General features: G+C 39.0%; 1 protein-coding gene across 5 annotated transcripts in view; it reads right to left on the reverse strand.

Annotated features, from left to right (window-relative positions):
• The window catches only part of MYT1L (myelin transcription factor 1 like), a 101,674-nt gene extending 100,530 nt beyond the window's left edge, over positions 1-1,144 (reverse strand). For all 5 annotated transcript variants that reach the window (XM_032213857.1, XM_032213856.1, XM_032213854.1 and 2 more), the window contains exons 1-3: positions 1,090-1,144; positions 870-903; positions 507-569 (exon numbers count right to left, since the gene is read on the reverse strand). In XM_032213857.1, coding sequence (XP_032069748.1) covers positions 507-569; positions 870-903; positions 1,090-1,144 — 152 coding nt within the window. The remainder of the gene's footprint in view (positions 1-506; positions 570-869; positions 904-1,089) is intronic.
• Between the last annotated feature and the right edge of the window lie 22,144 nt (positions 1,145-23,288).

A 23,288-nucleotide genomic window follows, 5' to 3' on the forward strand; every position in this document is an offset into this window, starting at 1 on the left:
TTTAGCTTACGAACCAGATTAAATGACGGTAGTCATGCTGACTGGGGGGAAAAAATGTCAGTAGTCATATTTTAATTTGCTACGTAAGTTCGCTAGAACTGCATATCCTGCCCAACGGAAGAGCAAAGTAAGAATGTCTTCAAATAAAGGATATTTTATGGTGCTGACATCCAGGGTTTACCAGTATGATTAATAGGTCTAATCAGAAATAAATTTGATCAAAAAGTTTGAAAAGGACGATTGCATTTCCTTCTTTGACCATATTGTAAGATCTCAATTTCTGGGAGAGAAAGAAAGTATTAGAGCGATAGAATAAAATGAGACTGCAATTAAGTGCAAAGAGGCAGGGGCCGAAAGCAAGTGCGAAAGGATTTCTTGACTATACGATCGGTTTCCAGCCATTACGGCTAGGTCATTAAGGCAGGTAACTTGCTTATTAGATGCCTCTCCAGTTTAATCCATCACTAGCACACACACACACTCTCACACATACACATGCACATTACCTTCTGTGTCTTGCATATTTGCCACTAACATGACCACTGCCATCACAGCCAGGAGTAGGGCAGCTATAAAAAAAATGAATTAATTATAAATGTTTCTACATGCTGCATAGAAATTGCATTAAATGCAGGCGATAGGTGTTACAGAGATGGAGGGCAACAAAGAGAGAGAAAGAGAAATCAAATAACTGAAGGGAGAAGGGAGGAGGGAAGGCTTTTTATTAGCAAATCCCAGGGGAATTAATTTCATCAGTGCAGCGGGGCATGAGCAAGCCACCAATGAACTTGAAAGTGCATTATACCCATTAAAAGACATGAATTTCCTCAATTGCTAATGGGGATACATTTTACACTCAGCACACTAACCTGAACAGTTCTTGTATGGCTGGTTCCACGGGAACTGCAGAGAGAGGGAAAACATATAAAAATTTATGATCTATTACAAGTACTCCCCCCTCCTGCCGAAAATTGCCCAAAAGGGCCGTAAAAAAGCCAGGGTCACCGTGCATCGCGGCAAAGGGGTTCTGGAGGATGAAGGTCACCCTGAGCAGCGGCCTTGAGTGATTTACTGAAGCAGGAGACGTACCTCGAACACCTTTGGAGCGTGTGCGATGGCGCTTCTCGTCTGCCTCCACCTCCATCTGGGAATAGATTAGCAGGCAGTCAAGGCTCTTATCCTGCACGCACAGACTGTCAATGCACAGACAGATACAGGCTCTCATGCACAATTTATTGACAATATTTTAATTCCATTTTATCCTGCAAGTAAACAGCCTGCACTGAAGGGGATTTCCCCCCCCCACAAAAAATGCTCTCAATATTTGTTTGAGAACAAAAGCCCACAGGGTAATTTCTTACGTTAACTGTGTGTGTGCTCCCTTTCACAATTCTTTCATGCATTTTTTAAAAAAGAAAAGAACAGTAGATTCCTTGATTCCCACTTTCTTTAATATCAACCCAACATTGGCAGAATATAACTGATTTCTTTGCAACATGAAACTGAGGTTGGTTCTCTGCCATACTGATTTTTTTTTTATTTTTTTTTGCAAAAGAAGAAAGGAGAAACATAATGAAATATTGAGATTTGATATATCTTCTGGGTTTTTACTACAGGAAAAAGAAAGAACAAGTCTACTATAAATATCTAAATAAATTATTATTTATATATCTACCATATGCATTGTAAATAATTTAAAAGTAAAATGTTTTCCATTTTGAATTTATAGAAAATCTAAGGCTTTCTGTTTAGAAATTCCACTCATCATGAATATCAGTGCACATTCTATTTTTATCAGCATAAAAGTATGACTGGGTTGTTGTTAAGGCTCATAGCAGATTAAAGATGACTGTACATAGATGATTGGCCTTTTAAAAGAAAACACTCATTGCGGCTCATTTTGACCAGTTTAAAATTATTTTAAATACCAGACTTAATAGTTCACCATCAGAGAGGCTATTTTGAATTCAGTGTAGCAGTTGGCTGTTATGCTGTATTACCTAATCATTATGTTTTAGAACTATTTGTGTTCCAACTATGCAAAAATTTGAGAGGCTGCTTTGATTTGAGAAAGCATTGGTCAAATTCCACTGGAGCAGGTTTGCACACTGAAGTATAGTGATTGGTAGGATTCTGGAACATTTTGCAGATTTGATGGCTTTTCCATTGTTTCGGGAACGATTACAATGCTTCAATTAAACTAATACCTATGGCCAATGCATAATGGTGTGGTGGATGTCTTGACATTTATTAAAGAAGCCTGACAATGAGATTGAAATTATGACTTGTTAAACTCTAAGTTTAACAATAGATGACAATAGTTTAACCTTGGTTTGGGTTCTCAGCATCTTGATTGCAAGAGCTGCAAGCGTTGAATTTTGTTTTTCTACTGAAATGTTTCCTCTTTGTGCTGGTCCGGCCAATACAACTAAGAGTTCATCTCACTCTCAGCTGTTTTAATAAGGGCTACAGGATTGGGAGAGTTTTAAATCTCTTCTTAGGAAGTTAATGGGCCCAAGAGTAATCCTTATAGGCACTTCCCAAACCTTTACAAGAGGGATAGTGCAGTTATAAATTCTAACTTCTACTTGCCAAACCTTTTCCCCTCTTCTTGCCTTTCTCCAAGGAATCGCAACCCAGCATTCTGGAATAGCGATGAAAATAAATGTGTACAGGCAGCCTTCTACTTGCAACCCTTCATGTAAGCACCACTCAACGTTACAACAGCACTGAAAACAAAAGGGACTTATGGCCACTTTCCACACTGAGGACTGTTGCAGCATCCCCCCCCCCATGGTCATGTGATCCGAATTTGAGTTCTTGGCCACTGTTATGTATTTAGGGGAGCTGCACTGCCCAGGGGCCACTTGATCGCCATTTGTGTGACCTTCCTAGCTGGCTCCTGACAAAGTCAATGAGGAAAGCCAGATTCACTTAACAACCGGGTGGCTAATTTAACAATTGCATAGATTCACTCAACAACTCTGACAAGGAAGGTCGTGAAACGAGGTGCAATTCACTTAACAACTGCCTCACTTAGCAACAGAAATTTTGGGCTCAGTTGTCGTAAATCAAACATTATCTGTATCTTTCAAGGCTATTAAAAGTGCTTTGTCCCAGTGGCTTGATAACTTAGCATTTACACATTTTCTGCTGTGCTAGTTCAATAGTTAAAACCTGACGTCTTAAACATCCAGCCTTATTTTCTCTATTTATTTATTTATTTTTGTTCCCTCTCCCTGATTTTTTGCATCTCACCTGGTTAAATGCCCTGGACAACTTAAAAACTTGTACAATTATATAGGAGTTTAAAGGTCCTGAAAAATTAATAATTTATTGTATTGCATGGATTAGGATTTTTTTTCTACAATGATCAAAATTATATTTTCTCAGGAAAATAAGAGCTGAACAATTTGGTGATTCTCAAGAGCTTACAAACTCCTCTAAAGCTGAAATTAATTGCCAAAGTTGGCACAGTCTTAAGAACACCACCTTCTGCTTTGTAACTAAGAGAACGTTATTTACAAACATTGGGAACGAGAATATCAGAACTAAAATGCAAAAAGAGGTGTTTCTTTCTACTGTAAAACCGACAATGTAGGTGTAATTTTTCAGTGGTTTGCTAGGCCTTAACCAGGGATTTCAAACTTGCATTGTCACAGCGGTGTCATGTGACTGGCTCCCCATTGGTCTCCGAGCACGATTCAAGGTGCTGGTTATCACCTTTAAAGCCCTACATGGCCTAGGACCTGGGTACCTATGAGACCGTCTCCTGCCAATTCCTCCCTCAGACCGATAAGATCACACAGGATGGGCCTTCTCCGGGTCCCTTCAGCGGGACAATGCCGGCTGGCGGCACCTAGGAGTAGGGCCTTCTCTGTTGCCGCTCCGGCCATATGGAATGAGCTGCCCCCTGAGATCCAGGCCCTGCCCACTCTCATGGCCTTTCGCAAAGCCATTAAAACCTGGCTTTTCCGGCAGGCCTTCTGATGGGGTGTTTGTTGCCTTTCTTTTAACTTCGTGTGTCCTATTGTTTTTAAGTCTTTTTCTTTTTAATTCTTTTTATTCTGTAAGCCGCCCGGAGTCCTTCGGGATTGGGTGGCATAGGAATCAAATAAACTCAATTCAACTCAACTCAACGTATCCCCACTTTGATAAACCGGATGGGGGCAGGGCCAGCCCCCAGTGACGCATCCATCCCACGGGCCACGGGTTTGACCCTCCTGTCTTAACCCATTGAGAACCAGCTTCTTATAGGATAATATTACTCCATATGCCTATTTTTAATAGCTTCTCTCAATTGCCATGCCTTGCGACAGAAGTGAGGAACCTCTTCTGCTGACAATTCCTAATGTTTCAAAAATGCTGGCATTGAAAGAGCTCAAGGTGTCCTGATCAGGAACTGGGGATAAATCAGCGACCTTCAGACTGTACACCACAAAACTGGATGCGTGGACTAGGACTTAACAGCAGTCTTAGGATCACAAACTCAACTAAACACAAATATAAATTGCAAGGAAGAAGGGAGCTAAACAAAAGTGTTGATTGTCCATTATTAGGATGAACCTTTTACAATTGCAGTAATTCAAATGCATAGCTTTTCCTTTCCACTCTTCCCATGAATTCACGGATTATTTTTCTTGCTGCTTAAATCTGAGGATTTGTTGAGTGTTCATATAACTAGAACTCTGGCCTGAGAACCCTCTTGGCTTAGTCCTCACCTTTATAGCTTACTCTTTTCCTCCTTATATGTTTGGATGTACTCAGTGAGTTCTTTTCCTTCTTACATCCTGACGTCAAACTCTTTGTGTGGTTAACTCAGCAGTTGGGGCAGGATTTATCTCGACCATGAGCTGCACAGCACATTTCAGGAGTGGAGAATGCAGAACCTGTTCCCTAACTTTCAATATTTGGTGTTCACGGTGGGACAGGATGGACTAAGGCGGTGTTCATTCTTAGTTTTGAAATGAGCAAGCAGATGCCATGACACTTTACTACATAGCTATCACAATTCTATATAAAAGTTCAGAGCTGTCTTTGACAATTCCACCAGGAAAGTGCCTGCTGATCAGGAGGAAAACATGAGTATTCATCAGATTCTCAGTTGTACGTCAGGTATATGTACCTGATTGATTTTGCCCTGATCGACCAGTTTTAGGAAGGCTTTTCTGATGAACCGGGGGATGAATTAGCATGTCAGGGCTCATCGAAAACCTTGAGAGGTAGTCATTCAACATTGCATGATGATTAATGGCAGGCTAGAGAAGTTGAGGGACAAGGGAAATAACCAAAGATGATTTCACAGGCTTTCTTTGGGCTTCTCCCTCCCCACCCCCTGCCCCTCCCATTGCCTCTTTACACTCCAGTGGCATGTAATCCATACAAAAGGAGACAATGAAAAGATCCCTACATTCAGCAGAAAAAGAACAAAGATGACACCTGAGAATATGTTTTGGTCACCTGGCATTAGCTTGCATTGCTAAACTTCCTTGCTCTAAATCAGCTGGAAAGGGGCATACCTGAATAGACGTAGGACACAGGGAGTAAACAGCCAAACCGCTCAACACCCTGAGTTTGGGGAACTTCATAAGAGCTCAGCACCTCACCCCACTTCTCAGTGAACTAAGAAGACTTTGGACTTCCAATGCCAGACAATTGCTTTTTATAATCCCTATTAGCCTTTGGGCCCCCATAGGCATGGAAGTCCAACTATTATTCCTTTGGGGTGACTACTAATTGCATAGATATGATGATTGTATGGCAGCTGGGCTTGCACACATAACTGCTATGCAATTGGAGATAGTCAATGGCAGACAGAAAGAAATCACACACAATCATGCATCACACAACCCCTTTTGGGGCTGAGAATAAATATCCAGAAAGATGCACTGCAACTATATTTGACTATTCCCCTGCACTCTTCAATTGCTTTGGACAGAGATTGGCTAGAAAGACATGATTCTGATATATACTGGAACCAGTCACCCTTTATCTCCCTTGACAAAAGGTCAACAACAGTTGCAGGTATTTAACAGTTTCACCCTCTCTTCTGCACTGCTTTGCACTTCCTTCCTTGCCAGAAAAGTATGCAAAATTTGCCAAGATAGAATAGACAGAATAGAATAGTATTATTTATTGGCCAAGTGTGATTGGACACAGAAGGAATTTGTCTTTGGTGCAGATGCTCTCAGTGTACATAAAGAAAAATAAAATAGAATACATTCATCAAGAATCATAAGAATCATTCATAAGATCATAAAATGAAGCTGTGATATCCCCCCCTCCACCTAAATCATGTGACTTTGCTATCAAGTGGTTGTCTGAAGCCCAGATCTAAGCCAGAAGGTCAGATCCTAGGTCTGCTCAAAAGTAGCATTTTAAAAACAATTTTTAGACAACAACTTGAAGAAAATATTTCTTCATCTTCCACATCTGCAGCATTGTTCTTTTTCTAAATCAATGACATCAGGTATCCACCCAACCAGATCAACGGACAATTCAATAGACAATTCTAAGGGAGACCATATTAAAAAATAGACCCCCAAAATAGAACAAATGGTCACCTATATCTCACAAATCAATGCATTATTAATAAGCTTGCAGCTTACAACTGACAATGAGGCACCATTTTCTTAGGCTCTGGGTGGCTCCCATTTATATGCAGAGACCAGCTAGAACAGATTCTTACAAGCAACAAGATACAATAGAAGAGTCTTGTTAATGTGGCAATCAAATAGTGCAACAAACTCAAATGTCTACTTTGCTCTTACATTTACAACAATAGCACCATCACAGCCCCAATAATTTTGCATAGAAGATTAGAAGCACCTGTTCTTGTAATGTGATATATGCCATTGTTTGCATCAAGACACCTCTGGACACTTGATGGAACAAACACGGCAAACTTTGTGCAAAAGAATTTGACATCATGACTCTAAACAAAAACAAAGTGATATCAAAGCCTTTTACAGATTTCAAATTAGCCCTTTTTAATAAAATGAAATAAACTTCATCACAGCAATTGAATGAAAGATTTTGAATTCACATACATTAGGTGGTTCCAGGCTGTCTTAAAAATGTCAACATACAGAATGGATTTTAAATAAGAGTTTTTTAAAAAAATTGTCTCAAATATAATCTACATAATCACCTTCCCTCATCCCAATTTAAAGTCTATACTGGTTTAGCTGCAGCTCATGAAAGCTGATGCCTTTTAATAAAATTTGTTAATCTGAAAAGGTTAATAACCCTTTTAATTTTTGGCTACCATAAAATGAGATGTCATTTTCTAACAATAAAAAAGACATTTTTTCTTTAGCACTTATTCACGACTATAAACCTCTCAGTCCAGTAACCATTCAAGATCACTGTCTGCTGTCTCTTATTTTGGATCTGTTAGATTGCCTTCAGAGGGTACATGTTTTAACCAAATTAGTTATGAAACCAGTTTAAAATTAAATTTGGATTAAGGTGGATCCTTTGACACATCTATTTAATACAGAGCAACTTTTATTTTTTTTCCCTAAGGCTTCCCCTGTATTTGTCCATAATAGAATCTTCTTTCCTTGTTGTTCTGAGTGAATATATTCAGCAATTAGTCTTCCTCTCGCATGGACATCTTAGCTCTGGAGAATGAGGGTTGTCCCGCCACAGTGGCAGGCGGCCTTTGGCAGAAGCCTCAGAAGAAGGCAACTTCTGACAACTACCCCAGAGGGAATATAGTCCCGACTTTCAGCAGGATCTCTCCACCCTCCTTCTCTCTATCCAAAGAAGAAACAATTCCTCATAGGCTCCCTTTTTAATATTTTCCCAATAACATCAGTGAAACAGATATCAACTAACTTCAGCTATACCTTCAAAATGCCTCTTTTTTGGGAAAAGACTTTTAGGTTTTTTTTAAAAAACAGAGACCATTTTAAAGGCACAGATCAGGTTTGTTGACCTTTGATAATATTCTGTATTGATCCATAAAACAAGGATCCTGTAAATTCCTTTTTTCTCCATGAAAAGTTGTCATATTTGATTTCCCCAAATACTGTGCAATGTCCATTTGTTTCTAGGAGATGCCCAGCGATTAAGATTAAAAGAATGAATATACTTCTTTAATGTGAAAAGCTTGAACATGCTCCTTTCTCAAGTTATTACATTTACTACTCACTGGCTTACACCAATTAGATTATATTATTACTCATGGACTCATTCAGGGGTTAGATTATTGTCAATGTTTATCATATGCATACTCCAGATAATCTCCATTTCCCCACCCTTCAGTATTCTTCTGATTACGGTTTGACATTGGTACTACATTTGTTGTTACTTAACTGATGGTTTGCCTTCCCTAGAAAACATCAAAATGACACAAATGAGAAGAAGGAAGGAGTTACTAAAAGTCACCCACCTTACCCTAACTGCTCTGGATGGTATAATGCTTGAATGGAGTCCTTATGGATCCTAATTTCTATGAGGAGGTCATCATTTTTTTTAAAAACTAAAAACCCTGAGATTATCAGTCTTTTTTGCAGTCATACTACTAAATAATAGTGAGGCGCAGATATCCTTATTGTCCCATATCTGTTTGAACCAGTATATACATATGGATAATAATACTTTATATACTTTAATGCAATGCTTCCTAACAATTTATTTCCAATAAATATAGATTAATTGTTTGAAAGTATCAGTGTTCACAAATCTCAAGACATGTCATGGTATAACTTTGCATGGAATTCATCTTCACTGGAAATCGGTGACAAAGGACACTAAGGGATCCCTCAGCTCTTGCCAAAATATTCAGCCTGCGAACTGTTATCCAGAGGTGACTCTGTAATTTTGTTCCCTTGGATGTTGGCTTGTTCTCAGCACAGAGTTTGTTTGCCAAGATCCAATTTGGGCAGACCTCAGCATTATTGGGACAATTCCACAATTAGAATTCAGTGTGTATTCTGTGTATTTTCCAGCATGAAATCTATGCAGAGCAGATATCTTCAGTTGACCTTTAAAGGCCTATCAAGTACACAATTCCAGATTGGATAATGAGCAAAATAAGGTTACTTTCAAACATCTTTTTCAGTGACCAAATCAGTAACAACAATGATCTTTGTAGAATTGTTAACATCTTATTTTTCTATTCCTCTCAAGAATGCAAGGATATTTTTCTATCCTTGTCTTTATATAAAATATCTTATTTTTTATAAGAAGACATTTTTATTTCAATAATTGGTATTAAATGCAGTTTCACACATTGTACAAGTTTCAAACATTGTACAGCACATTTTTACTAAATACATTTTTAAGGTGCTAGTCATTAAGGCTTCAAGGTGCTAGTCATTACTTTTAAAGCCCTACATGGTATCAGACCTGGGTACTTGAGAGACCGCCTCCTGCCAATTACCTCCCTACGACCAATCAGATCCCACAGATTAGGCCTCCTCCGGATACCATCAGCTAGCCAATGTCGACTGTCGACCCCCCGGGGGAGGGCCTTCTCTGTGGCTGCTCCGGCCCTCTGGAACAAACTCCCTGGGGAGATTCGGACTCTCGCCACCCTCCAGGCTTTCCGCAAAGCCGTCAAGACCTGGCTGTTCCAGCAGGCTTGGGGCTGATGAGCTCCCAGCCCCACTTGAATTGTTGCGATAGTTGTGTAGCTTTTAATCTGTTTCTTGTATCTTGTTTTTGTCTTGTTCGTTTTTTTGTATCTCCCCCTTCCCCACTTGTTTGTTAGTGGCCCTAAGTCCCTCGGGAATAGGGCGGCATACAAGTATAATAAACATACAACATACAACATTTTTATGATTATCTTAGCAAGTGGTATAATGGGGGCATTGTGTAATGTATATCATATACACTAACAGATAAACTAAACATTTTAGGTGCAAAAATAAATGTAAAAATTGGCTTTGCCTTATCCATAGATGGACATCCACGAGTATATACGGTAATACATTTTAAAATATTTCTGATATATACTTGCATAAAAGCTCATGCTTTAAAGATGTGCATTTTTATGATGGAAGGAAGTAAAATGTGTTGTTTGGCCTAAAATACGTTTCTATTCTGCAACTTAGTTTCCCCACAGTTGTGTAGATTGGGAAATTGATGACAACTGTGTTCAGGTACCTAATTTAAAAACACCAGAATCAAAATGTTAAGGAAAACAACTAACAATGGCACAACTACAACGTTTTCACTTTTAGATTCCATTTAAATGGTCTTCATTTGGTAACCAGCAACACCGAAAAGTTGAAAGAAGCATTTGAGACAATTGAGACAAGGTTGAAAGAAGTCTTTGAGACAAAGAAAGAAGTCTTTGAAAGAATGAAGTTGGAATTCAGCTGAGACTGAGCCCATTCTCCAAATCAGAAGAAGGGCAAGGGCTGATGTGTCCTTTCTCTGTTCTTGCTTCCCACTGATGGAGAAAAGAACTGAGTCTGCAGAAGCAGCAGATAAGGATGGCTTAGGAAGATCAGATTATACAAATGTGATCCATGCTGGCCATAACTTAATAGATCTCAATCATACCTCATTGCTTTTCCCTTTAAACTAAATAGCAAACACGTGTGAATTCCTTCATTAAGGCAACTTTTCTGCATATGAATGACTCTTGACCTTTCATTTTATAATACCAGTTAATATCTAAGGGAAACCAGGTCCCTGTCATCTTTCCTTATAAGATCATTCTGAGTTTGTTGGAATAAGATAATAAGCAACACACAAACATACCAAAAATAAAATCCCTGTCCACCTCAGATCTACTAATTTGAATAAGGGAAGGTCTTCCCAATTTTCAAAGGGAGCAAGGAGATTGTTTCCATTTTTTAAAAGAAAATATTCAAGAAAAACAAAAGCGAAGCTTCATTTAATATTTTTATGCCAATAAGTTTTTATAAATGCCCTTCTTAAGTTTAGTAAGTATAGGTATATATGAATATGTGACTGGGTGAGTATCAACATTCATACAAGCACTGCTTATGGAATTTAAACAGCTCTACGATGATTCCTTTCTGCAATCGATTTCTGGTGTCAGATTTTTTTAAAGCTACTTTTTCTTAATAATTATGTCATAAATCTTATGATGTTTGAGATTGTCAAATAACCTTTTAAAAACTAATTAAATGCAGTTTAAATTAGTATGACGAAATAAAAAATAATAGATCCCCCCCCCCCCCCCCAAATTCCTTCTTGGGTTTTTTGTCAGAATGACAAGAGCAGAATTACACCACTGCAGAGAAAGCTCTCACCCTTCATGACACGTGTAGAAAAGAAGGGGTGAGTCTCAATGACCAGAATTCCCTCACAAGTAGTTGTTAAGTGAGACACGCTTAATTTTACAAACTTTTTTGCCAAAGTGGATAAACGAATCAGGTTCCTTGTGAATTATACAGCCCTTAAGCAAATTTGGGTGTCTACCCCCTCCCTCCCTCTTGACTTTGCTTGTTGGAAGCCAGCTGGGAAGATTTCAAATGGTAACCATATGGCTGCCGGATGCTCCAACTGGTTGTAAGTACATGCCAGTTGCCAAGTTCCCAAATTCTGATCACGTGGCTGAGTGGACGCTACAACAGTTATTACTGTGAGGAATGGTTGTAAATTAGTATTTTTTTTCAACGCTGTTGTAACTTTGAACAAACTTTAAATAAATGATTGTAAGTTGAGGACTATCTGCATATTTTTGATTGGAGGCATTTGTCTTTGGCTGCCATTGTTGTGCTTCATTTTAACACCTAGAATTGCAACTGTGAGTTGGGAGCTACATAATTTGCTATAATAAATGAATAAAATATATCCAGAGCACATTTTTCATATTTCTAAAAGTATTTTATTATTTTTGAGAGCTTAATACATTAAGTGACTATAACATCCTGGGTTCATATTTCTTTGTTACCAATATCTAGTTATCAATCATGATTTTCCCCTATCAGTCATGCATAATCCCTTATAGAATTTACAGTGCTGACAACTATGGGTGGTAAAACTTTGTACAGTAAAATCCAGAAAAAGGAAGAAAGATGCATTACTTTAAAAAAGCAAAAAAAAGCAGTTAATATAGAGGAGGAATGAATACATATTACAATGTTGCCTTTTATGGCTACAAAACATACTATTTATTTTACATTTAGGAGAAAAGTTTCTTTGCAAGTCTAAGTATTTTATATGCTCCTTTACTTCGAGGTTCAAGGTAGAATATAACGTCAGCCGGATCAGTTGTAACAGAGTCTTTCAAAACGTATTTGTCCATCTAAATCCACATAATAGGTTACTTTTCAGAAACTATCATGAAACTCTTTCTGTAAAACTCTCACCCAGATTCATATCATACTTGAAATTATTCACTATTACACTTAATAAAATATCCCCAGTATCTGTTAACAGGAGATCTCTTAGGCAAGGCTGAGCATAAAAAAAGTACAAGGAGCAAATCATAACCACAGAGAGCCAAGAATTAGACTAACAAAGCTGAAGTGATCATCAAGGACTAATATAATACAGTCCTTTTGAGTACCTTATAACCCCTTTTTAATCCAATTACAGCCATTACAACTGTTCTCCTCTAAAAGTAGAGGAAGGAGGAGGAGCTTGAAGAAGGAATGTGCCAGCCATTAAGGGGGAGAGGAAAAAAGAAGGAGAGCACTGCTATCACGCCACCCCGGTCCTTCTTACCATTAAACTAGGCATCCCAATTCTTGCAACCATTCTTCATATGTTTTACCTTTCTCCTCTTTGAGAAAGATGCAACCTCATCTTTCTCGCTCTTCTCTGCACACTTTCTAGAGTCTCAACATCTTTTTTTTTATATCATCATGGTGACCAAAACTGGACGCAATATTCCAAGCGTGGCCTTACCAAGGATTTATAAATTGGTATTTTTACATTATTTGGTATAAACGAAAGGGAGAGCAAGCTATATCATTACGTTTTCAAGATTCCATTGTAGCACTTTATTGTTTTATAACAATAAAAGAGAGCTCCATAACAGTAGTTGTGATGGTTATGTTTTCCTGATGTGGCCTAACTCAAAAGACTGAGACTAAAGCCGCTTTTTTATTGATTTAAAGCTACCTGAGGAGAGAAGGGAGGATGGGAGAGAAAGAGAAGGAGAGAGGGCAGGAAGGGGAAGAGAGAGGGAGAGTAGGGGAGAGGTAAGGGAAGAAAGAAGGGGAAGGAGAGGAGGAAGGAAGGAAGTAGAGAAGGAAGGGAGAGAGAAAAGAAGAGAAAATAAGGTGATGCCATAACAGGCGTTAGGGATGGTAAACAAAACAATCCAAACTGTACCTTATAATCTTTTAAATGGAATAACGATAGTATAAGAATGGCAAAGAAAAGGAATAACCATGTGAATGTATACCTAGAATTGTATGTAAGAGAATAAATGACAGTAAGAATATAAAGCACAATAGAGGTAAACAATATTTGGTCATAAATAGCTAAGTTTAAGTAAATAAAGAATTGTACATAAAAATGGATAACGAATAAGGAGATTATGAATGAAAGATAGAAATGTATAGAAGGGAAAACACTAACTGCAAAGAAACAGATACGGAACTGTTGTATGATATATGATGGAACTTCTTGTCCCTATGTTGTCTTAAGTCCTGTGTTTGTTTTTGTTGATGTGTTTAAAATAAAAATTTATAAAAAATAAAAAAATAAAGCTACCTTAGGAAATTATTTACCTCAACATAAAATGTAACTTTCAAACCTGAAGAAACGAAATGCTTTTTGCATTTTACCCTTCAACAGGCAGGAGAAGAGAAACAAGGCATCTAACAAACCAAATTACAGTTCTTATTATTATTATTACAATTACAGTTGTTATTATTATTATTCTAATACATTTCTAGATGCAATGCTAATAGTTATATGAACCAAGGCTAATTCAGCTCTCTATTCTCCAGTGTCATACATGTCATTAGCCCTCCAAAATATTCCTTCTGCTGTTCGCATTGGATAAACTGAACTGTCTCTAGCAAGATAATGAACATAAATCATATATTAAAATGGCAACCGAAAGAAACCAGAGGGAAATGTTTTGCTATTGTGGTGGGAATTAGTGATGACTTAAACAGCTTTTGACATAAAAATGTCAATATTCCTGTAATCTCTGTTTTTAATATATTTTCTGTGACCTAGTTTCCCCCTCGGCTTTGGTGATGAAGAGGCTATTTAACATAAATACTATATTAGTAGCATTTTCTAATCCTTAGGATATTATGTAAGCAATTGCTGTTTCAGCATTCGAAAAAGGAGTCTAACACCCTGATTAAGTGAAGAACAGACCAAGTTTAGAACTAATAATCTGATGAAATCTGGTTTCATGAATAATGAATGTACAGCTGATTCATACCTATTTAAAATGCTTTTTATATGCCTCAGTTTAAAAAAAAATCCCACTAAAGGCATACACACATAAACATACTTATAAATGAGATACGTATGACTGTAGAAAACATTATTAACAATATTTGGAAGACAGGAGAACCGAAATGTTAAATGGCATATTATGAATCATTAGCTAACCCTTCCCAAGATCTTGAACTGTTTCAGAATTTCATACAAACAGTCCTCGATTTACAACCATTCACTTATAACAACAGTTCAAAATTATGGAGGCCGCAGAAAAAGAGACTTACAACCTGTCTTTCAATTTACCACCATTGTACCATCCCTGCGGTCATGTGATTGAAAGTCAATGCTTGGCCACCAGTCCATATTTACAGCGGTTGCCGCGTCTTGCTGTCATACAACTGCGAGTTGTGACCTTTTCACCTAGTTTCTGACGAGCAAAATCAGTTGGAGAAGCCAGATTTACTTAATGACTATATGATATGCTTAATGACCATGGTGCAAAATGGTCATAAAACCAAGTCTGTTCACGTGATAACTCACTTAATGACCAAAATGCTTAGCAACTGAAATTCCAGTCTCAGTTGTGATAGGCTGGGAACTACCTGTATTTGGTTAATTGTAATGGTATTGTGGAAGTATTGGTACAGTGTTTCTCAACCTTGTCAACTTGAAGATGTCTGGACGTCAACTTCGCTGGCTGGGGAATTCTGGGAGTTGAAGTCCAGACATCTTCAAGTTGACAACGTTGAGAAACACTGTATTGGTGTATGTCTTGTGTAATGGCAAGAAGATTTAGATGTTATGTCCCACTTAATGTTTTTATGTATCAGATGACTTCTCTGCACTCTTGGATATTTCATGTGCAAGCGAGGTCCTCTCCTTCCCTTGAATTTTTCTCTCTCTGTTTTAGAACTGCAGCAAACACAGGAAATGAAAACTGAATGTATTTTTCCCCCCTTAGGTTATTATTGTAAAGGAGAATCAGTATAGTAAGTGCAATATCAAGGCAATATATGCTAATTATATGGGAGGTGTGTGTTTCCTATTTGTTTAAGACCTGTTTTAATTTATTTATTATGTTTATTTATAAAAATCATTTGCAACCCATCTCATATCCAATGATCTCGGCAGCTTACAACAATTAATTTACTAGCTTCACTGCATTTCTAAACAGAAAAATAATAGGAAAACATTAATTGAAAGTTTCTATGCAAAAGATGCATAGAAAAAGGTAAAAAGAAACAGACATAAATTTCAAATTTGTCTATACACGCAAAGCAAAACGTGCCAAAATCCTTTTGTAGATGAAAGGAAATTCTACACCCAACTGTTGCTTTGTAAAACAGACCTCCTAAATCTGCTCAAGGCGATTACAAATGAGTATTTCTAAAGTTAAACTCCAAAAGATTAAGAATTTCAGGGCTGAGATTAGATTCTGAGCTTCAGAAAACAGGCAAAAAAATAAAAACAAAAGTGTAACCTCGTTGTGATTTCTACTAATGTCTGTGCTTATTATTTCTCCTTTTTCTTTCATTCTCGTCCTCATGTGTAGAACGCCCTGGCCTCATTTCAAAAAGATATGTGCATGCTATATATCTACAATCCATATATCAATAACTGCAGAATTTTCCATTTAAAGTTTTCCTTGAAATGTGACAAACGGAATAGGGGAGACACTTGCACAGACCTGATTTAGGCCGATTTGAAGATTTCCACAGTGTAGTTTAATAATTTCACCCATTGCTTCTCTTCCTTCCACAAACTTTGCTTTCTCTTCCTCTCTACCTGCCACCTGATAAACCGTCTGACATTTCCATTGCTGGGAAGCCGGGCCTGGAGGATTCAATCTGCTTTGATAGTTCCCCCCCCTGCCTCCCCCCTCCGGATTTCCCCTTTGTTGCGTAGAAGCTGCAGCCTGATGAGTTTATGTTTACGCTCTGTTTTGAAGTAGATAGATAACTGCTACTGTCATAAATTTCCCCAGGTAATTCACAATTCACTATGTTATCCGATTATTTTTAAATCCCGTGAATGAATTATTTTTGTCCCTTTAAAAGAGGTTCTGTGACAGAGAGTACAACAATGTCATTGTTGTAATATTTATTGATCTTGATATGCTAAGAGATACAACTGGAGAGAGGCAAAGGGGGAAGGGGTCCTCTGCGTACTCTAAAATAATTGGAAGATATTAGATTTTGCTCAAATTACGTTTGTTTCATCAGTTACATTTCATGGACCAAAGGAAGGTGATGACCCTTCCTGTTAAAACACAGTTTTCTCACTTCCCGCTTTCAACCCAATCACCTGTACATGTGTGAATATTCAGTACGTTCAAACATACGAATCAAGAAATCTGCTCTTATAATGTGAACTTAGGCAGTATCTTTAAATGAAATAGAAACAAATTAGATCTTGGAGATGGAAATACAGAAAGCTCCACTATATAGATGCTGTTGCCAATTTCTCATTTGCAGAAGTCCCCGTCATGTGTTATGTAGAACCACCTCTACCAGATCTTTCAAAGAACTCTTCTAAACCTGATCCAGAACCCATTATTTTTTAAAGGTTTCCTGGAAACAACAAGCAAACAAAAATCCTTAATGTTTAATGCGTGATGTATATTTTCTCTCTTTCTGGGAACAGGAAGGTAGGAAAGATTTGCCAGAATCAGGAAAGGCTCTGCCAATCTCCAGTAATGTTAGTAAAGAACTGTTATTCTCATTGATAAGTAAGAACATTCTCAAAGGATAGATATAAAACAGATAGAAGAGCATCTGCAGAACAAAGTCTTTCTTTTACATCATTTTACTAACCGCCTATGCTCATGCCATGCTCTAAGCAGCTCAGAATATAAATTGAACAGAAGCAGGCGTGTAACGTGCTGAGCTTGGTTAGAGACAAGAGAAAATCCTGATAAGGGAAAGAAGTAACGTAACTTTTGTGGCTTATTAGATTCAGTAGTTTATTCTTCTTTCCCCAACATTTTCCGTTGATACAAAAGTTCGCCTTAAAACAAAATTCAATAAAAGAAATTATCAGCGTGAGGAAGCAAGACCAACTTTCCACCCAGCAAGGAGAAGACAATATCCACTGACTTCTCCTCTTAGCAGCTTCATGCTACCCCCTGCAATCTTCCACAGGGATTTCAAGAGAGCAGCTTAGTGGAACTGGTACACCATGAAGGCTTTCTGAGAACTGGAGAGACCACACTGGCCTACAAGAAACACCAAAGGAAGAATAGGAAAGAAACAGGGTGTGGCAAAGCATTACATGACCAATGCATTAAAAAAGCAGGCAAAGCAGATAACAACCGGACCTGGCAGTGGATAACAGCAGAAAAACTGAAGAAAGAGATAGAAGGCCTAATTCTGACCGCTTAAGACCAAGCTTTAAGAACAAGTGCATACAAACCGAGGATTCAGAGGACAACAAATGCTGCCTCTGCATAGAAGAAACAGGGGATCACCTAGTTACCTGCTTCAAGAAAGTTACATAGATTGACAACAAACAACAGTGTGACAAAGTAGCAACAATGGTACATTAGAAGATCTTTAATAAATATCATATGCCTGCAAGCAGGAATTGGTAGCATCACAAAATAAACAAAGTAATAGAAAACGAAATAGCTACAGTGCTTTGGGACTTCAAATGGAAAAGAACTTGCCACATAACACTCCAGACTCAATAAGTGTTAACAAGACAGACCAAAAAGTTTGGACAGTGCATATGGCAGCACCTGGAGACAACAGAGGAGAAGAGAAAGAACTGGAGAAAAATCACACAATACAAAGAAGACGTGTGCAAACAGATGTAGAATGACTGTGGCAAAAGAAAGCAAAGATAGTGACAGGCACTGTGGCTGCAGTCCTAATATATCTGCACTACCACCTGAATCCCAATGGAGTTAACAAAATCACCACCAGTCAATTATAAAAAGCAGCTTCACTTGGAACAGCGGTGATACTTTTAACACAATGAAATAATAACAACTGCCTATCCCAGGTCCTTGGGAAGGATTTGATAGGGGGATAAAGATGTCAAATCCAGTCTAAACATCTCACTGACTGTGCAATCAACCACAATACTACCCTGTTTGGAATTGCTTATATTTTTAGATAGTAACTTAATCATTCTTAGGTCCTTGGTTAGGATTGAATTAAGTTTCCAGCAGTTTTAAACTGAATCTAACTGTAGATTCCCCACATATAATAATAATCTGTTGGAGAAACACTCCATGTGGAAGGCAATGCTTCTACTATATGTCTAAGGAACACAATCTTATATCTCAAGAACAAGACCGTGATTTTTGGCATTTTTTGCTAGAAACTGGCGCTTACCTCCAGTTTCCAGCAAAAAACACCAATTGGGTATAATGGGTTCCTTTAATGACTGCTTAATGACTGTAGTTTTCACTTAACAGACACAGCGTCCATTTAATGAGTACTGCAAAAAAGGTCACAAAATGGGGCAAGGTGGTGACTTGCTTAACAACCACCATAATTCCAGGCTTAATTATGATTATAAAGCTAGGACTATCTCTGGTTATTTACTATAAAGTGTTTTAAACATCTACAAGAAGGTGAATAATAATGATATAGTCATTCCTACCGAATTCTATATGGCTAGCAAAGAAATCATGCTCATGTGGCATACTTGAAATTAAAAGTGAGCCTGAGAATAGAAACACTCATCCAGAGAAGCGCTGTTTGTGAAAATCAGGGCCTCCATGTGGGATTCGTAACGTGATAGTGTTAACCCTACCGGCCACACGAGGATCTCCCCCAAGGAGCTGGTGGTATCAGATACGAGTGTTGTTGGCCCATAACCTCGCAGCAGCCCTGCATACGCCATACTCAAATGGGAATCATGTTATTTCAAAAGTGGGTCTGCAATTTTAGCCTCAAAGCTTGCCTCCCATTTACTAAGGAAGTGGATAGGCTGATGGCTCTGTGATGTGCATCCGTAATTTTCATTAAGCAATTTAGCCTGATCCATAGCCTAGAATGGTTCTACTGGGAAATACACTCAGCCACTTCTGGCTCAGGTATTTGGGTCATGGAAGATATTAGCCACATGCAGTCATGGAATACATTTTATGCTACCACTGCATGGTGCCTTGGAAGTCAGAAAAGAGGTTGCATTTGACTTTTCATCAAAAAAAAAGAGGAAAACCTTGCCAAGTACAAAAGACCTCAGCATGTATGGCAGAGCTAGTCCATAAGGCATATTGTGTGGTCTCCTACTGAAGGTAGATGAAGAACAAGTATTAATTCCCAACCACACCGTTCAGCAAGGAGTGAATCTCTGGATCCATCAGGGTGCTCAGTGGGAAATTATTTTAAAAGACATAAAAATGAAAGGAAGTTGGGAATTAACATTTATGATGTACTGTAGCTCCCTATCCTGCTCTATTCTTTCTAAGTTTGAATCAAGAATGTCACAAACAAGGCAACACAACTGTGTGTTTAAATGGAAAAGATAATCCCACTGAGAACTCATCTAAATACTGTGGTTTCCATTCTGCTTATATTTATAGGTACAAAAAAACCTGTTAATGTGAAAGGAATTTGTCAGTTTGCTTCAGATACCAAACTGCAGAAGTAGTTGTTAAAAAGTGACCCCAATTTACAAACAAGATTCTATCCTCTTTATTCTTTGCTTCCGCTGCAAAGACACCAGGAGTAGCTTTTGGTGATCCTTATCACCATAAAGTAATGGCAGAATTCGGCACTTTTATCCAAGTGTATGTTCCTATGCTTATTATTAACATGCTCATTAACGTGCTGGAGGGGGCCCTTGCTAGACATGATTGAACCCCACAGCTATGTTCAGAAATCTTTGTAAGAGGTGGATCTGATCCTGGCCTTCCACTTCTGGGAGAGAGAGAAAAAGAAGGGAAGTGTCCAAGGGAAACGGAAGCCCCCCACCCAATGTCTCTTTTATCTCTCATTAGTTCCCTAAGCTTTGCCCACCACGTCACCCTCCCAATATTACTGTGAGACAAGAAGCTGCTCTCAGCAGAAATAGGGCAGTTTTAATGTAATAGACGTCTTTCATTGCACTTTAAAAGCAAATTTGAGCTGAAGCTTTTTTAATTCTATAGTTATATGAATTGTTGGAGTGTAATTCATGGAATATTCACTCTTTCTATCTCTCTTTTTACATGTTATAAGGTAAAGGTTCCCCTCGCACATATGTGCTAGTCATTCCTGAGTCTAGGGGGTGGAGCTCATCTTCATTTCAAAGCCAAAAAACCAGCGCTGGCCAAAGATGTATCCATGGTCATGCGGTTGGCATGACTCAACACTGAAGACGCATGGAACGCTGTTACCTTTCCACCAAAGGTGGCCCCTATTTTCCTACTTGCATTTTTACTTTTTTTTTTAACTGCTCGGTTGGCAGAAGCTGGGACAAGTAACGGGAGCTCACTCCGTTACGTGGCACAAGGGATTCAAACTGCCACTGAGCCACCACGTCCCTTTTTACATGTTATACTTTATATTTATTGTATCAATGCACCAGAAAGCAGACGGCAAGAGGATGGCAAATTTTGAGCACTGCAAAACAAAGGAATAGACCTCTTGCTCAAATGGCACTCAGTGAGTTTAAAAGGACACTAGCGTTGCATTCTTTCTTCTCTAATCACATTTGGAAATTGCTTGCTAACTACTTTTAATCTATTAGAGACTCACAGATTATTACATCTGGGGAAAATGGTTGGAAGTTTCATAAATACAATAGAAATATGTTATCGAAATATATGTCAGTGAATAATTTAAGTTTACTTTGAAAACTGTGAACTTTCAAACGAACCTGAATTCTATTAATTGTTGGTATGTGTTTTTGCAGATTATGTGCTAAGATTATGTAAGATTATGTATATTGTATAGCACAATGATGGAGAACCTTTTTTGGCTGCCGTGCCAAAAGCGGGGGGGGGGGAGCACAGGGGGGTTGTGCACTGGCGTGCCACACCCATAATGCTATACACGTGACTTCCACCACACGTACATGTGCGTGACCAGCGACCCCTCCCCTGCTTTTGCTGCAGTTTTTCCACCCTCCCCAGGCTCCAGAGGCTTTCTGGGAGCCTGGGGAGAGCGAAAACAGCCTCCCCCCCCAACACCCTCCAGAGGCCTCAGGAGCTTCCCTGAAGCCTCCAGAGGGCAAAAAACGGGCCCACGGGGAACCCAGAAGTTCGGGAATGGTGACTTCCGCTTTGTCCGTAGGGCCGGTTTTTGACCTCCGGAACCTTCCGGGGGCTTCAGGAGGCTTCCCCGGATGGTGAAAAACAGCCCTACAAGTAAACCGAAAGTCTATTCCTGAACTTCCGGTTTGCCCATAGGGGCGGTTTTTCACGCTCCGGAGGCTTCCCTGAAGGGCGAAAAACGGCCTCAAAAGAAGGCCAAAGTAATCTGGTCAGCGCGCACATCCGTGCTGGCCAGTTGACAGGGCAACACCTTGTGTGCCCTGACAAATAACTCCGTGTACCATCTGTGGCATGCGTGCCATAGGTTTGCCATCATGGGTACAGCATCTTTTCCTTGCAAATCCTTGAGACTGTGAATGACTTTATCAGAAGTCAACATCTGATTGATAACATTGATCTATTCTACATTAACTCTCCATTACAAGTGAAATTAAAGAGAAGTCCAAGGACATGAAAGAAAAAAATTGCCAAAGGAATTCGGGTTTAAAACCACTCATACATCTTTTCTATTATTGAACGTTTTTTTCTTCTTCTGCTCAATCATGTCTGAGTCTCTTGGACAAGTCCCTGTAGTTTCCTTGGCAAGGTTTTCCAAAAGTGATTTGCCTTTGCCTCTCCTAATGCTGAGTCTGTGTGACTGGCTCAAGGTCACCTAGCTGGCTTTGTGCCTAAGGCAGGACTAGAATTCCCAGATTCCTGGTTTCTAGCCTGATACCTTAACCAGTACACCAAGCTGGCTGTATTATGAAAGTATTTCTAGTATAACTTATTTTAAGATAAAGAAGGGAGAAGCTGGCTCTCGGAGGAAGGAGGCAGAAACGTCGGCCTGGGGCTTGCTTCCCTTACCGCCCCCTCCCTACTGGCTGTAGCCCGGGCCCTGCCTGCTTAGCTGGGCGGCTGGGAAGGAAAGCAGTGAGTGGGTGAGTGACAGTGAGCAGTAAGGGAAGCGAGCCCCGGGCCACATCCCTGTCTCCTTCCTCTGAGAGCTGCAGCTGGGGAAAGCGAGGCCTCTTTGCCAGCCTCTCAGCTGGCAAAGCATAATTTTTTGCGGTTCTGTGGGCATGGCTAGGTGGGGGGGGCATGTGACTGAGTGGGCGTGGGCGTGAGTGACATCAAGTTGGCCATGCCCACTCAGTCACATGCACCCGCAACCTAGCCACGCCCACAGAACCGGTAGTAAAAAAATTGAAACCTATCCTTGCCCTGCAGTAGCATTAGAGCCATACAACTCAGCCTTAGAATTAAATTATTTGAACCTGTTTTAAGTGCAGTTGAAAACTTGTGATATTTTAGTGGCCAGTGTTTAGTTGCATTTTTGTTTATCTAGAAAACTGTATGCATTTTGATTCCTACCATGGACAAATAGCCACAGAAGCTGATGGAGGTGGCAGAAATGGCTAAATTGACTGTTTTGATTAGAGAAAACAACGGAAGTATTTTTGTTTCTACTTGGGAGAGCCCTTCTGGACTTTGTGCTAGAGGTGGGAAAAATGAAAGTTTGATTTTATTGATTAGATTGATTTGTCCTTATAAAAATTGCTAGTTTATACTATGATGGAAAAGTAAAAAGTTGAGCTTTGATGTTGATGCTTTATTCTACCACAACAGAGGAGTCGGAAATCACCACCCTTTTTTTTGCTTTTCCACCTCTCCTCCTCCCTTCTCTTTTCCCGCTTCCCTCTGATTTTGCATTTTTGCATTTTATTGTATAATCTAATAAAATGTTATAACACCG

Source organism: Thamnophis elegans, chromosome 3 (assembly GCF_009769535.1).
Source record: "Thamnophis elegans isolate rThaEle1 chromosome 3, rThaEle1.pri, whole genome shotgun sequence".
Taxonomy (NCBI): Eukaryota; Metazoa; Chordata; class Lepidosauria; order Squamata; family Colubridae; genus Thamnophis; species Thamnophis elegans.